Consider the following 17,661-nt stretch of genomic DNA (forward strand, 5'->3'; position numbering starts at 1 on the left):
TGAGAACACTTGCCTTAGTCAAAACTTTTTTTCTACCTAACAAAGCCGCTTGAAAGGCTTTAGCCTTTTGTAAACCTTTACAATCAACCAATACAGGATCCAGTCTTTTATGCGGCACCATTAAGGTGCAGATGTCAATGGCAGAGAATTTTGACACTCAGTTTCTTGTTAGATGGACACACTTAGGCACTCTTCTAAGCAAGATTTCCCTAGGGACTAATTTTACAGGAAGTATTTAAAGCCAAATGGACACTAGAGGGTAATGTCAATACATGTTGCAAAATCATATGACATGGGCGTTGACGATTTTCTGCAACTTGAAGATCCAGTGTGGCTACTTGGCCCACGGGTCAGAATTCGGGACCAATTACATAAGAGACAAATGCCTTACCACCATGTCAATCAGCCAACTAGTAATAACTCTGAATGAATTATAAAGAATCCTGCAAAATCATTGTAATGTTTACATAACTTTAAAGTTGTAAGTGTGCTGATATAAAAATTGATGCAACAAGAGAAAAATGAATAGAAAGACACAATTTGCCTTCAGAGACAAAAAAAGAAAATTTTTTATTTAGAGGTGCAACACATTGGAAGGGAGACAGACATACACGAAACACAAGCATGTATGAAAATAAAAACTTTGGTATTCAAGCAACAAAGATTTCGTTCTTTTTTTTTCAAACTATGGAATGTGTTCTATTTGTATTTACGCAGCGCATATTTAGGCTGTAATATAGGGCAGTCCAACTCTTCAAATCAAATAAAAATTATGGGAATGTGTGATTGAAGTGTTTTCATGTGTCAACTAAATACCAGATTCAAAGGCTAGTTTTAGATCATAATTCAATGTTTTTCTTGAAATTACAGGAAAACAATTAAATTTCCACTTTCTTTTTTGCCTTTAACTAGAGAAATTCTCTTTTAAAACAAAATACAAAGGAAAGGTTGCAGTAATGAATGAGTAATATTTATCAAGTTAAAGCAACAATAAACAGTAAAAATACCATTAAAATAATGAGAAAAAATACAAGAAAATCAAAGCAAAAGTTTTAAACATATTGTACATAAATTACAGGGTAATAAGTCACACCTTTTACCAATGAAAAAATGGAAACTTGTTACATTTGCCTTTTACTAATACAGTGAAATCCCATTACAACAAATACCAATTCAACGAAATATCCGTTTCAACAAAATAAATTTTCAAACTTATTAAATTTCCGCTGCATTAGTTGAATTCCATTACAACGAAAGCCCAGTTTCAAAAAACAAAACTTGTGGCCCCTCGAAGTTCATTGTAACAGGATTTCCTTGTACTTAAATATAAATTACACTTACTAAAATTTAAAAACGTCCAATTCTTATTATTTTCCAAAACAGATTTTGGATTATGTAAAATCATATCCAAAAGCATATTATTTCCCAACATACTTAAAAAAAATCTCATACCTCAAATTTTTTTTGCTGTTCAATAAAAAGTTTCTAATTGAGGAATAGAAAACTAAACTTTTTATGTAAGTGTAGGAGACCAAAACTAGAATAGATCTTTCCTGCTTCTGTTGATCTGTTTCAAGTTTCTCCATATAGAGGTTGATATAAACAAAAAAATTTTTTTTCTCAAAATATTGATTAGAAAGAAATCCAAATTTATAAATGTCTCCACAAACCAACACAAGAATCAACTACAAATGTAGATTCCAAGAATGCTGCGAGCTACATTTTTAATTACAACAATCCAAGAATTTAAAATTTTATGGGATACAGTTGGACAGCCCCCTTATCTGGTAAGGTGAAGTGAAAAATGCAAAATCAACGAACATACATTTTAGATAATTTAAATCTAATTCTGAGGCTATATCTACAATTGTTTTCAATACATACTTCATATAATAACATTTTTCTTTTCATTTTCAGTATAAAATTCAGGAATGTCAATGAATGTTTCATTTAAAAAAATAAAGACATTGTATAAGAAAATTTAACAATAGTTGTCATCTTGATGACAGTTAAAGATTGCAGCAGCAATCCACCATTGAAATATAAAAACAATTTTTATTGCATTATTTCTAATTTTTTCATTAGTAAAAACATTCAACATGAGATAAAGAAATAAAAACAATAATTTCGTTTACTCTAAAATCAAACTCCTATGATCTTTAAAAAATAGTTCTTCTTTTACAATCATTAACATGATACTGTTCAATATATTAATGGCTCACACAGTCAAATTTCTAAGTCCTCATAATAAATATTTTGCTACTTTTAACAGATCTTAAAGATTATTGCTGTTTTTTTCAATTAAAATAAAATAGGAACTCAATGGCTTGAAATATGCTGCTGAAGACAATTGCCTACACTATTATGAAATGTTCCCACGGCAAACAAAATTATTTTCCTAAAAGGTGAATTTATGGCATAATTTTACATGCAACAATATGACAAAGAATTTTCTAGAAGTATTCGATGGGTATTTATCAATGATTTGAGCAAATTTCAAGTTTAAGAAACTTTTATTAACAAGGAACTTATAAATATTTACCATAGCATTGCATTTATACGTAGTACAATCTAAAAGTTCGAGGACAAGTTGTATAAAACGTTACCCTGAATAGTTCTTATCACCGAAGCACATCCACCTTCAAAATGGTCACCTTGAGCGACCATGCACTTCTGCCAACCATCAATAACTTTTGGAAGCACTCCTGGAAGCCATTTTTTGCAACCTCCTAAAAAGTAACATGGTGCTAGATTGGACTTTTACTTGTTCCCAGAATTTACAAAACTTATAATCAAAAAGTAAGGATGCCACTTTCTTTCGTCAGATGAAGTTAAAGCTGCTTCGCAGGCCTTACGGGAGGTTGCAAAAAATGGCTCCCAAGAGTTATACAAACCTTAGCAGAAGTGCATAGTTGCTCAAGTCGACTATTTTGAAGGTGGATGAGCTTCGGTGATAAGAACTATTCAGGGTAAGGTTTTATGCAACTTGTCCCAAGAATTTTGAATTGTACTACGTACATCAAAGTAATTAAAATCTTATTCCAAGTTTCAGGAAAGCAAATTAATATAGAGCATGGGACGTTGTGTATTTACAAAATCATCACATCCTAATACTGGATGCCAAGGATTATCTTTACACTAGGCAATTGTATTCTACAGCACATTTTAACCCATCTATTATTTGCTTAAATAAAACCAAATGTTTACAACGATAAATTTAACTTCTGAAACGGGTATGATGCAGGCATCTACATTCAAAGAGTTACCCAAATGAGACACCAAAAGATGTTTATAAGTCATTCCATTTTCTTGAAATGGAGCTCAAAGGAAATCTTAAGCCAAGTGAATAATAATTTATAAGATAATGATGCAAGGGATATTGCATAGAGAATACAAATGGAAAACACAGTTTGAAGCATGTCATGAAAATAAACAGGAAATACTGGACAACAATAATCTTAATGAACAAGACATCTTCAAATTCGAATAAATTAAGACAGCACAAGAAAACGGGTACTACTGTATTTCACAATAATTTAAAAGGCAATTTGAAATTTACAGAGAAAGCACATTTACGAGGGGCAACGTCAGTCTTAGTCGACCTCTCCGAGAAAGAAGCCGACTCTAATAAACTTTTCCCCCATTTTGTTTGAGTAAAAAAGTGCTATAAATTTTGATTGGAAGACTCATTACTTAAGGGATGATAAAATATGGTTTCGTTCAAAACTGAAAAGATAATGCTAGGGTCAGGATTAACCATGCAAGCAGATTACACTCAATAACTAAAAGTATTTTTAGCAAGAATACCTTGCTATTTAAAGCACTTTTCATAACTTTTTATTCAAATTTATTTGGATATTTTCTGAAGAATTCCATAAGTAATTAGAATGAAATATTTATTCTCTTTTTCCTCTCCAGTATGTACCTAAAAATTAATCGCAATTTATACAAGGATGATTTGTACAGAAATATAAGATCCAAAACTTTAATGGCCAGCCTCAGTTCTAAAATTATTTTCTGTGGTACAGGCTACAGGCCACCCAGGAAGTATAAGTCTAAGCTTTCACTTGAAATGCCTCTGGTTCTTCCAGAGCAAAAATGCATTCAATGGAAAATCTTAGTCTTAAAGGCTTATCTGGAGCCAGAACAAATTGTAGTTCAAGTTATTCAAAACACTTAACACGTTCGCGACAATATGAATTTCTTTACTGCACTTTGAAGAACGTGAAATTAATTTTTAATAACAGTGATTCGTCGCGTCTTTGTTATTGTCAACTTGTTCATTTTTTCTCCTTTGATCGCTATCAATGTAGCCACAGTTAAGAAATTGTCTCCAGTACACATACAGACTTTTCAGCAGCAATGCAAAGCTTCATAGTAGGTGACCCACCTGAGGATGGCATGTCTATTAAGAAAGTCCAGGGTGACCAACTTGTGGGTCAGAATGTTGCAAACATGTTAAATATGACTTCTCCATCGAAACTGTTCATGTTCAGAAGAAAGCTGAGAATCAGGCTTAATATTGGCAAAATGCATCAGGAATGGATCATACCCTGTTTATAAGATGTAAAAAGAAATTGTTGTTGCATTACACAGGATTCTTAAGATTACCAAACACAAAAATAAAACCCAGCGATACTTTTCTTTTTGCACCATTGTTGCTTATTGGCCCTTCCTATATCCCAACACAATCGATCAATAAAAATACAGCACAGAAAATATATACAAACAGAAACAACTGAAAAATCTGTAGGTAAAAAGAAAATGTAGAATGAATGGGAAATGAATATATTACAGCTACCAAAAAAAAAAAAAAAGAAAAAAGAAAAAAACCCATTTCAGACACATAACAATGCTGTCATCAACATCATCTATTTTATGAACTAGTTGAAATTTATTCTTAGTTATATTATCACCATGTTAAATGGAAGACTAAACTGCAAACCAACTGCAAGGAAAAAAATTCAAAACAGAATATTGTAAAAATTGAACTGAAAAATTTATTTGGCTCTGCAGTTTATCCAGTGATATATTACTCCAGCTGTATTTTTGCTCCATTATTACTGTATACTTTGCTGACATATTTCTTCGGTTTGTAAAATGATATGTGGAAAATTATGGTTATTTGCTTCATTATATATCAATTACATCTTTTACTTGTCATGAAGATAAGTAAATAGTCATATACATATTAATACTATTTCAGCATATTAGCATTAACTTTAAAGGCTATCATTTCACTTTGAAATGCCATTTACATTTCAATTTTTGCTGGCTATTAACTTAATTTTAAGTCAAAGGTGAAAAAAACAGGGAGGCTGAGAGAAAGGGGCAAAGGGGTGGAGGAAAATTTAAGCATACATAACCCATTTCATGCTGATATTGTATTTTATGACAAGATGAAATTCAGGAGAGATGATTTTTAGTTTTAAAATTTCATTTTGCAGCATCAAACTCATTCCAAATTTATCTCATGGTTGTCCAACCTAATAAAAAGAAAAACAAGCACCAATATACTAAATCAACCACTTTTTAAGAACTTTTGTAACAATAGAAGAGAAGGAAAACTTTTGTTTCGATGCCAATTTTCAAACAAAATTTAGTTATTACATTAGCCAAAAAGAGTAATTTTTTTGTTTTTTTTTTCTTTTTTTTTTTATAAATAGTTGTGGGTAACCAAAACTGAGCTTATGAAATGTAAAAGCATTCAATAGCAAACCACTTTCAACAAGAATTTTTTAATTAATATGAAAGGAACCATTTTTCATAATGCTGAATAAAATTTCTCACAATATGAAAAAAGAGTAAATTATACACAACGATACACAAATTGTAACCAACTACGTCCTTTTTCAATAATTAACTTTTCCAATAGGCAGTTCTATCTGCCAAGGTTCTTTAAAATAACATTCGGATGAAAATGAGGAATAAAGAGAAGCACATTCAACAGGGTCATAAATAATAATATATATTTAAATTAAATCCTAAAAACATCTTATAAAATTTTAAAAATAAAGAGATTTTTTCAAAGCATTTCCTTAATTTTTATATAATGCGAATTCGACCTTACTAGCAGTCTGAGTTTAAACAATAAAAGCTATGAATATTTCATTTATGCTATTGAATCCTACAAAAAAATATATTTGCAATAATTCTTAACTGTTTAAAACTTATAATAAAAAGCATGCTCAATGCCCCACAAGTTACATGCAGGCAATTGTTTTGTAGAGAAAATAACAATACACTTAACTTCAAAGTAGTGTCACAGTTTAGTTTATAGTCAAAAAAGATCTTTATATATCTAAAACATATACCATTAAGTTGAGCAGCTTATGCAAATCATTTTAAATATAATACATCATTTAAATTGTAATCAAACAATTTCATTACAAAAAGCATAGATTAAGTACACAAACAAAAGTCTATTACAATTTTAAATCTAATAAAAATCTATTCATAATGTTAAAGTGAATCTGAGAGCTCAATTAGGGCCATTCCACGAAGAAGTCAACCCTTAGTCCCGCATGTTACGGTTTATATATTTCATTAAAACGTAATAATGTCAAAGGGTAATGATAAAATTTTTTGCTTAAGAAATCACGCATAAGTTCATAATTTAAGCAGAAAAAATTTGTTCATAAATATTTTAATGTATTATTTTTAATGAAATATATGTGGCGTCACGTGCGGGACAAAATGACCACTTTCTGTGGAATGGCCCATAACAAGTTTTTACTACCAGTACAAAATTGACACGTTTTAAATGATTGATGCGGTTTTCCAGTCTTATCAGTTGCGAAAGCTATTTCAGTTCGATATTTATATTTGAAAAAAAAAAAAATTACAGGAATTGAGTGAAATATTAGAATATAAATCATTTGCAAAGAGGATTATCAAAAAAATTGCATAGGAGAAATTTATTGAAATGCACTAAGACAAACAGGGAGAAAAATGGGAGGCAGGTCCTAAAAAAGGCACAAGTCCACAAGATTTCACATTTTTCTTGCGTATAAAAAGGCTCTTCTACCTTATAAGAATCAATTGACAGGTGGAGAACCTCGTCTCCTCAAATGACTCAACGCTCCTCAAATTCAAATTACCCAAAGGACGGTACTTTAAATCCCAAGCACCTAGCATGATGATATCATGAGCAATGGTTAAGCTATTGATGGGGCACATTCAATGCAAGTACTTTTAGTAACTGATAATTTTTTTTTAAAAACCAAGTGACACACGATGATTCTAGAATATGAAACCAAGATTCATCTGTAGATTTTTTCATAAAACGTTACTTAAAATAATTTACCTACAACAATGTTTCTCTATATATACACATTAGAAAACTTGATGAATGTCAGATCAAAGAATTAAAATTTATTTTCTTCTGATTTGAAGAAGTGCTATAACCATATTTAAAAGACTTAAAATTATAAAACAATCATGACATCGAAGAATAAAAACTATTAGTGACATAGTGGTACCACTCATCTAGCTATATGTGCATTGGCCGTAACAATCTTCGAAAAGCGTAGGAAGTTGTTTCAGATGGTATTTGTTTGCAGTTCTCCTCTCATACTCTGTAAACTGTTGATATTACTTGAATTCGATCGACAGAAACAAATTTCACACTTGAAAATGGAAAATATTTTTTCCTGCTTTCATGGGGATACAAGAAAAATAACACTATATAAATACATTTGATATGGGAATTTAGAGCCATTTGCCTCCATAGAATGATATCCAAACCAGTGACAACAGGCAAACCAAATTCAGCTTACACTTTCTTTTTATTTATTGTTACAGACGATGCAAGTGCTAACAGGATGATTGGACCATGGTTGCATATACTAACATGCATTAAAATTATTTAAGTCTTGCCACAGCCAACTCTTTCAAACCCATCAACCTAAAACTCGAAATGGCCGAAATTGCCACAAGTTTTGAAAAGGAAACAATAGCTGAAAACTGTAGGAGGAGTTTTACTTTTAGATGGAAATAACATCATAAATGTTCAGATAAGTTTCAAAAGCAACGCCATTAATTGTGTAAACCTAAATCTTCAAATTCCAAGATCCACAATCACTTGATTCTGAACAGACTGAATTTGAGAGAATTGACTGTACTCGTATTTGAAAAACAAAACTTGAAGGAAATAGTAATTCAGAGATGTTTGATCATAACGTAAGCTTATCCGATGTTCTCACAACAAAAGTAATAAAATTATGTACTACAAAAGACAGTTATTGCAGTCATCAATGTAGAGGTTTTGAACCCAAAAAAAAAACAGATGAGACTACCATGTTATAACAAGGCAATGGCCCCATGTCATAGCTTGATTTCATACATGCAGCTTGGGCAGGGTTACCTCACTCAAAAGAACACTAGGGCGACGACAGATAAAACTGTCGAAGGGGGAAAAAACATTCAACGCCTACTTACAGCAATTCCGAAGTTCTTTTTCTGCTCCCTAATGTGGAAATTGAATGACATGTGAAACAAGAAATGGTTTATGTGGATATGCTTAGGCAATTAACTACTTAACCCTTTATGTTAAAAGTTACATTAAATAAAATCAACAAAGACACTTTCAGGACTTCATTGTTAATCAATTAAACCTATGAAAGTCAGAAGACTTCTTTTTCAGCTCTACTATGGAAGCATTTTTACTCTCATTCAAAACCTTATTAAAAATAAATAAATAAATAAATAGCAGAAGTAAACATTAAGGAAAAATCATTTGTGTTCTGTTTAATACAAGAAGTTTCACATAAATATGAGGTTGAGCTGAACTAAATTTTGCAATTATTTTGCAAGTCAAAAATACCATTCATGTTGAGCGTTCTACTCAACCTCAAACTCAACATAAAGGGTTAAAATAGTAAATTTTCATTTCACACAAGATGAAGGCATATCACAATAAACAAGTAACATATCCAGAAGCAAAATCTTAATTTCCTTTTGCACATCTTGGCATCTGAATAAACTCTTAAAATGTTCTTTTGTTAATGACATCAGACTTTCTCGAGCAAAGCAATGTCCAAAGAGGAGCCGAGTCTTAAGAAGCATTTACAACTGCGCAATTCAATCACATATACATAATCATGAAAAAATAGCTTTTCATCACTACTAGAAGCTATTAATTTTTTTAAAACTATGCCTTTTCAAAGTAATAAATAAATATGCACTCTATATTTCTGTTCTACAAAAAAGCAATTTACATATGTACATGACAGTCATACTTCAGGATGGTGAATGCACCATTTCAGTACGTCCAGCTCCTTAAGCCGAAACTCAGATTCGCAGTCCTTCCGAAATGCCGGACAGAATGAGGTAACCTTGTTTACCGACCTTTGGCGAGCACACTAAACTATGACCAAGCGCTAAAATTCTACATCTAATTGAGGACAACAGACAGGACACACAATCACATTACTGCCATCAGACAAACATTGAACAAGGGAGGAAGGGGGAAAAAAAACTTTAAAAAGAACTTGCGATGTGCAGAATCCAGAACATTAGAGTTTTCTTCAGTTCAAATAAAGGGCTTGTTCTAGCAGCACATCTTTCCAAATGAAGAAGACCTTTTTATTTATTTAAAAAAAGGAAACTATTCCCTCTAGTCAGTCATTGAATTAATTTAGTTAAAAAAACTATATCTTTAGTATGTCCACTAACTCATTCATGTCTTGCACCGAAGTTGACCATTAAGGGAATGCATTGACGAAAATAGCGTCTTTCAAAGGGGATCAACTCCTTTTGTCTGTTGTGGCTCCATTAACGAGACCAGGGAAGCTTCATAAAATGAGAAATGTCAAGATACAAGATACGTCATCTTTAAAAATAGCTTCTTAGATCAATAACAAAATAAAAAATTTTCTTTTCACACACAAACATACTGAAGTTCACTTAAATCCTTTCCCCGTTTATCTTGTTATCATGACTGGAATCTGTAGGATGTTAATAAGTCGACCAAATTTCAGTTTTGCAAGATGTGAGTTCAATTCTGAAACCAAAGAAAAAACAAGCTTTAAATACATAAGCAATTTTTTCCCAGCAATCAAGAAATAGTTTTTAGGAAAAATTTATTTTTCAATTCGTTTCATAAATGGTCATTCTAAACAAAATGCGTAACTTGATTTTTTTTTTTTAAATCTATACTTTCATTCCTCAAAGCAGAATACTACTAAATTTGCGACGTACATCACAGAACAGATGCCTGAGATGCAGAAGAATTCCATTCAAATGTGAGAGGAAAACTAAAGACAAATTTTCTGCAGAAATTATACAGATTTCTGTGAAATTTCTGCACATTTTCTGCAAAAATCTTCCAACTCAAAATAGATTTTTTGCACAAATTCTGCATATTTCTTGAAATTAGAATAAAATCTAAAATTCTCAGAAAATCATGATAATTCGGCAGAAAGCTCATGAAAAATATTGAATTTGATAAGTTACATGCAAAAACTTCAGATTTACTTTGAACTTAAAGAAATCTGCAGAATTTATGTAAAATTCCATCTTGAGTTGAAAGATGGAATTTTTCTATCTTTTTAGTTCTTCTTTTCCTTATTTTTCCCAATAAATCTTCAACACTGCAATATCCTCCGTAAATGTATGTTTTGGAAACATGCCAACATGCATTCAATGCATTGAAACACGTCCTTTGCCGAAAATTGCATGTCTTGTTTGAGATTTCAATCCTTCTGCATCCTCAAAATATTTCAATTATTTAGAAAGTTTTGAAGTGTTTTATTATATACTATCCTTACTCGACTCATTTTATTTATTATTTTAGTAATTTATTTATTCACTAACAATATTGTAATTTTACCTTCATGTCATGTAAAAAAAAAAAACGCAGTTAGACACCTATGTTCGAATTTTTATAAAAGTTTGTATCTTTGCTCTTTTAATGCATTTTAGAAAGCACATTAAATACTTTCAGAGAATCTCAATCAGATTAGGTTCCACAGAAATGCATAGCAACAGTAAAGTTAATTAAAATATCTGTATGAAACTATTTTGATTTAGGGCTCCCGATTTGTGGAAAAGGTCACATTGGTTGCTTGTGTATACAATGCTTGAAGTACTTGCAGAACAATTTCGATCAAATTATTTTATGTTGCAGAACATTGTCAAGTATTCTGCTTTGGGGCTTTCATTTAAAGATCATTTACTTTATTTTCAACAAAGTTATCTATAAAATAAATACCTTTGTGCTGAACAGTAAAGTAAGACAAAACAACGTAAGCAGAAGCACAAATTTGTAATTTGTGCTTCTGCTTACGTTGTTTTGTCTTACTTTAAAGTTATCTATATTTTATTTGTAACTTAATATGAACAAATTAATCAAAAGATGGTTTCTTAGGATCAGAAGGCATAAAGAACACATAGTTAACAACTCTCCAATTGTATTAGTACACACTTTTCTACTGGCATTAAAAAATTGCAAAATCACAGTGCAAAATATAATTTCAGATTATGGTATAACCAACACACATGTTAAACTCTGGCCATTTTAAACTAAATTTATCTTGCTTTACAAGCCCAGCAAACATTTATAGCCTCTGACTTTTGTTAGTTTTATCTTTGAATGTGAATAATACATACTGAAAATATTAAAGTTTACAATAAAAAGACATTTTTATAAAAATTACATTTTTTCTTTGCAAAATTTTCCGAGTTAAAAAACTAAAATGTTCTCATCCCATTTTTATGAAATATTACAGACTTTGCCTCTGCTGATTACTAAGCAAAAATATAATTATCGGAGCAATATTTTATAAATTAGTCTATATTCATTAAACACTAATACATTAAATTTAAAAATAAAACCTCACCAGGAAAACTGAATTTTCTTAAAATGGTGCATCAATTTGGACTTACAATACAAATTTGAAAAAAAAAAAAAAAAAAAAAAAAAAATGAAATTCTATACTATATAGTGCAAAAGATTAGATTTACTGTAGCACAAAATTGCATAGATAAAAGATTAACTTTTTGCAGAGAATTAAGCTCTCACCACATTTTTTAACATGCTTTCAATTTTTGTTCAGACAAACACAATGGATTAATATGAGTCCAAACCAACATGCAGCTAACATTTACTACAGATCAAACTACACAAGCATTTTTTTCTCTTAATTGTTGCATTGCTATTCCTTGACAAAGCAAATTTTGACTACCAAATATTTGTGGCACAGTGCAAGCTTTTTTTAAAGATAAAAAAAAAGAGCATAATTTTTCGCACAAAGCCCCAGCAGTATTTGCGTTAAGGGGGTAGGTACTGTAGTCTAGAAATTCGAAAAAATAGACTTTTTTTTTTCATTTCATTTTAAAGTTTAGACCTTCAAGAAAAAGCCTCTAAGAGGATTTACAGAAATTTGAAGAATTTTTGAAGTTATCGTTAATTTTGTTAAGATAAAGAAAAAGCCAACAAACGAGATCAGCAATGTGACAAACGCTCTGAGGTGTGAGTTTCCAAAGCTTCAAAAGAAGGCAGAACTTCTCTCATGGCTGAAAGATCTGCCAAAATGTAGCTTTTGAGGTATAGGAAGACATGAGGTATAAGGCAGGGATCGCTGTTCAAAAAAATATCAGTATAGCATACAATCAAACCACTCAGACTACCCGAAATGCGACTGCAAACTTTAAACGCGTTTTACTCGAAAGTACTTTTTTCAATGCGGTTGATAAGATAACTAAAGTTTTAATGCACCGATTTCTTTCAAATTTCCTAGACTTTCTTTATACTATCAGTTTTGTCTCCACATAGGGGTTTCAATATTTTTTATTTAGTATTTTTAAAAAATACTAAAGTTGAAAAAAAAGAGGCAAAAATGATCTTTTATTTTTCAAAAAGATGCCATTTTATGCAAAAATATTTTTTTTAAATTAGCTACATCCAGACGATTTTACGTCCTTGTTTAATAAGAATCAACCTTAATTTCATGTTTCAGATCACCAGGAGGATTGGAATCTTGTCAACCAGTAGACACTATTTTTTTCTGAGTCCCCCTTTGTCGGTCTCTATTAATTTCAATTTTGAATTTTTCCCCCCACTATTATACATTTTTATACTTCTCAAGTATCAATAACAAACTGAAAAAAATTGATACTATAGCTTGACCACGAAGAGAAGGCGGATGACCTTGAAGCGAAACCTCATTTTGTATCATTTGTAATAGGTAGAATCAACCAGAAAGCACCTAAAACTGAGAGTCGTTCTCATTGATTCTATCTATCACAAAATAATTACAATCAACCTATTACAAACGATACAAATGATGTGTTTGCTTCAAGGTCAGCCGCCTTCCCTTCGCGGTCAAGCTTTAAAAATGTTTACAGTTTTTTTTACTACGACCACAAAATCGCCTCAAAATTGAGCGCTAGACTAGAATAACCCCTTAAGAACAAAACAAAAGTTTCAGTCATTACATACAGTATTTAGAAGCTCAAAAGGCAGGAAAGGAAGGGCAAAAGGAAGAAATCATGCTGAGATTAAAAATGATAAGTAAACAAAAAGTTGTGTTACAGAAAAATGTTTTGCTATTAACATAAGCAGCTGAAACAACAGTTTTTTTTTTTTTCACTTTTTAATCTTAGTTTTTTATTGAAATGTAATTATATACCTTATTCTTTGCTTTAAATAGTTATAAAAAAAGGCTAAGAGTTATGACGTATTGTATTTGAACTTTAAAAAGACAATTTAACATTTTAACCAACTAGAGACATAAATCTTTCAATGCTATTTTCTTCAGTATTTTCTCTCACGGAGAAGAGTTGATAAATGTTCACTCATCACAGATGTGATATTGTGACCTCTTCCTTGTGCACACCATAGTTCTGAAGCAATCAAGATTTATAAAATGTATTGCAACTGAACCTAAGTTTGGTCATTATCACTTGATTTTTTAAATGATGTTCCAGGCTCTTTAAGAAGAAAAAGTGGATCCTGTATTCTTCTTCTACATTGAATACTTTTACTTCCAACAGTTCTCCTAGCCACCAGTCACTATCATACACACAGCAAACATAATCTGATAATTTCTTTCGGATTCTTGCTTTTTGTTCAGCAGGTTTGTCTTTCATGACCTGAAAAATTGTAAAATCTGAAGGAACAGATGCGCATCTGGCATGAATGATATATCTGTTGATAGGGATGTAGCTGTGAAAATACAGAGTTTGGGGGTAATGGCAATGATGCTTTATATATTTTTTCAAGATCCTTTGCTACTGTCTTAACATCATCACAGGAAACATAGAAAAATGTTAAACCATTAATATGTTTGGTGCAATAATCAAGAACTTCTAATGGATTTAAGATCTGATTATTAATCAGGCGCTGTAAACTAGCCCTTCGAACTAGCCTCTTTAGTGTTCCACCTATCCCATCAGATGGGTCTTTCTCATGGGACGTTGCAAAAAAATACCACTATGCTTTTATACCAAAGTCCTCTCATGGTGGCTGAGGCTAATGAAGTTCTTTCTGTTTTTATATTTTGCAGCAGACCCATCTGGAAAGTAGGTTAATTTTGAAACTGAAGGGTGGTCTGCCTTAGTTTTCAACAAGGATCTTTACGGTAGTATTATGATCCAGGTAATCACTCACAAAGCAAAAACTTTCAGCTTGAACCATTTTTTTGCCAGTATACAACAAAAGGATGAAGTGTGCATTGAACACCTGACCTGATAGGTCTGGATCTCGTCTTGGAAAACACAAGAAAAATTTTCTGAGAAGTCTCCAAGTACCAAAACTTCTACCAGTGGCGTAGCTAGACCCGACTTTCGGGGGGGGGGGGGGGGGTTACTTCTTATATATATATATATATATATATATATATATATATATATATATATATATATATATATGTATAATCGCTTGGAATTTTTCCCTTTTCTTCTTTTTTTTTTCTTTCTCTTCTCTCTTCTTTTTCTCTTTTTTTTTTTTTTTTTTGAGACTAACTTTTCGGGGGGGGGGGGGGTTTGTCCCCAAAACCCCCCCCTTAGCTACGCCCCTGACTTCTACCTTATCCAAAAGGGCCCATATGAGAGGTGGGGGAGTGGGCAAGTAGGGGCTCAACCTCCCCAAAAGAAATTAGAACTTCCTTGCGTTTAGTACTTTTTTCTTTGCAAAAATGTAAAAGCATTTCTTCTTTTGCCATTAACAAATAAGTTATTTTAAAAAATGTTAAACTTTATAAACTCTAATCGGTACTGAAATCGGTTTCAACAGGGAAAATATACTGCTAAACCATGAGGAAAATATCTGAGCCCTTTCTCCCCTTAAAATTTTGCCTATAGGCATCTATGCCCTTATCCAGAGCGTCTTTTTTTTATTTTAAAAACTCTGCTTGCTTACTGGCAATGAAATTGTGGCTCTTCAGGTGTTCCAAGTTTTTCACAACACTTAACCAAAAATTTTTGCAAAGGAAGCTCATATTTCAATAAAAAACTAAGATTAAAAAGTGGGGGGGGGGGGGGGAAACCTGTGTTGCTTTAGTGCAATTATTTGAAAATTCAAATCCTTATATCTGCCAAAAACCTTTGAATAACAAAGCAATTTTTATTTTGTTAGAAAGCTGATAAAAAGTACTTAAAATACCACAAACAAAAATTTTTTTATGTTGCCCCCCACATGCATTTTTTTGTGTTGAAAACTGGATTTTTTTTGAAAATTTGCAACTTTGGGAGAGCATATCTCATAAAGGGGGTGGAGTAACAAGCCAATTTTTTTTATACAATAAGTAACCATGCATATAAATATATGATGAAAAATAGGGCTGGTTATTCTAAACCATTCATGGGTTTTTTAATTTTCAAAAGTGGTAAAAAAATAGTTTTTCATCACGAACTTTAACCTTGAAAAAATTGGTATTTTTTTTAATCTGAAATTTATTGATATCATGTATGAAAAGATCTTTTTCTTAGCTTTCCAATGAGCTATGTTAGAGCTCAAAAGCTTTGATAGAAAAAAGTTATTGTCCATAAGACAAAGCATCAAAATGCCCTATTTTTGCTGTTGCCAATAACAAAAATGGCCTATATATGAAAGGGTAAATTTTTTTAAAATAAAAAATTTATTTTTTTGAGGTCTAGGAAATAAAAGGAATGCACATGCAAATTTTCATCAAATTCAAAAATGGTGATGAAACAACTTTTTTTTTTAAATTTGTTGATTTAAAATGGAATGACCCTTAAGCAAAAACATTTTGTCATTACCTTTTAAAACATTTTTTTTTCAATGGTTTAAAATATTGTTTCTTAACAAATAAGATACGTCTCCTTCACATTGAAATCTTTGCTTTCAAAACCTACATTTTATTTTGTCATTCCTACAATGATAGATCAAAAATATTAACTAATTAATACAGCAAGCTACAAGATGTTTACGTTTACTTTGGATGTCTCGAACATGACGCATGCAAATAAATTAAATTTTAAGTAACAAAATTATTTAATAAAAATTCAATTGCAGAAGCATCCTATCATCAAATGTAAAAATTAAAAAATGTGTTTACCCCTGTTTAATTAATATATTAAGAGATATGACAAAATGTTGGTGAAATTTAAGCGCCTGATTGTCTCGCATGTGACAGTGGAATGGCCCATTTGTACATGCTTACTCATTTTCAGCCAATTTAAAAATGGTTAATCGATTTCTTAGTGTCATTGAAAATGTCATGAATGCATAAAATAGAGGAAGTACCATAGTGATGCTTGACCTCACTTGGATTCAGTATAAGGCTGTTGGTAGATCGAAGGATCTTCGTTGCCAGGGTTGGGTCCACTTGCAGAGACAGCAACACCTATTGGATCCTGTGGGGAGAGATTAGGTACTCTCAAGAACAGCCCACATATAACTACCGCATAATCCCAAATAACACCCTTTCTTTCTGATGAAGAACCAGGTTCTTAAATCTGGATGTAGAATATAGGGTAAAGCTACTTACTAAACAGCGCAGTAAAATGTCTGTAGAAACTTTACACCCATACAAACTGGAATAATTATCAAATTTAAAAGTTTGCAGAACAAAGTTTAAAGACAGTTGCTATCTTTAAGTCAAAAGAATTTGAAAAAAAAAAAAAAAAAAAAACATGATAGATGATGCTAAGTAAGAGCAACATTGGTGGAAATATGCAAACGGTGATAAGAACTTGTGCTCCTCAATAAAGTTATCTGCCTTCAAAATCATAATTCTAATGATAAAGATCATATTAAGGTGCAGGTGTTATTTGGGATTATATAAGGTAAGCAAGCTTTTTTTTGTCCAAAAGTAATACCAAAACAAAAAAGTTTTAACCCATTTTCGGCCAAAGGTGGTATACGCACCATTTCAGTAAAGAATTTTTAATTAACGCTGTTTCATATATTTTTTACAAATGTAATTTTTATGCTATTTCAAAAGGTTTTGAAGGCATCTATAAAATAATAGTAATTCATTTGGAGCAAGCACTTTCTTTAGAGAAAATTTCAAAACATGCTTGTTTTTTACCTTGAAACGTTGATTGTCAAATTCGACTTTTTGAAATTGTATAATTAATCCACTTGAGATTAATCACACGTTCTTATAATGGGTTAAAGTTGTAAATTCTATAGATAAAATAAAAATAATGTCATAAAAAATCTTATAAATCGTTATTTAAATTTAATGGTGTGTA

General features: G+C 31.3%; 1 protein-coding gene across 1 annotated transcript in view; it reads right to left on the minus strand.

The window, feature by feature from the left end:
* Positions 1-548: 548 nt before the first annotated feature.
* The window catches only part of LOC129221165 (RNA-binding motif, single-stranded-interacting protein 2-like), a 144,132-nt gene continuing 127,019 nt past the window's right edge, over positions 549-17,661 (minus strand). The window contains exon 14 of the mRNA XM_054855615.1: positions 549-10,003. Coding sequence (XP_054711590.1) covers positions 9,998-10,003 — 6 coding nt within the window. The 3' untranslated portion in view covers positions 549-9,997. The remainder of the gene's footprint in view (positions 10,004-17,661) is intronic.

The sequence above is a fragment of the Uloborus diversus genome, chromosome 4 (assembly GCF_026930045.1).
Source record: "Uloborus diversus isolate 005 chromosome 4, Udiv.v.3.1, whole genome shotgun sequence".
NCBI classification, from domain to species: Eukaryota; Metazoa; Arthropoda; class Arachnida; order Araneae; family Uloboridae; genus Uloborus; species Uloborus diversus.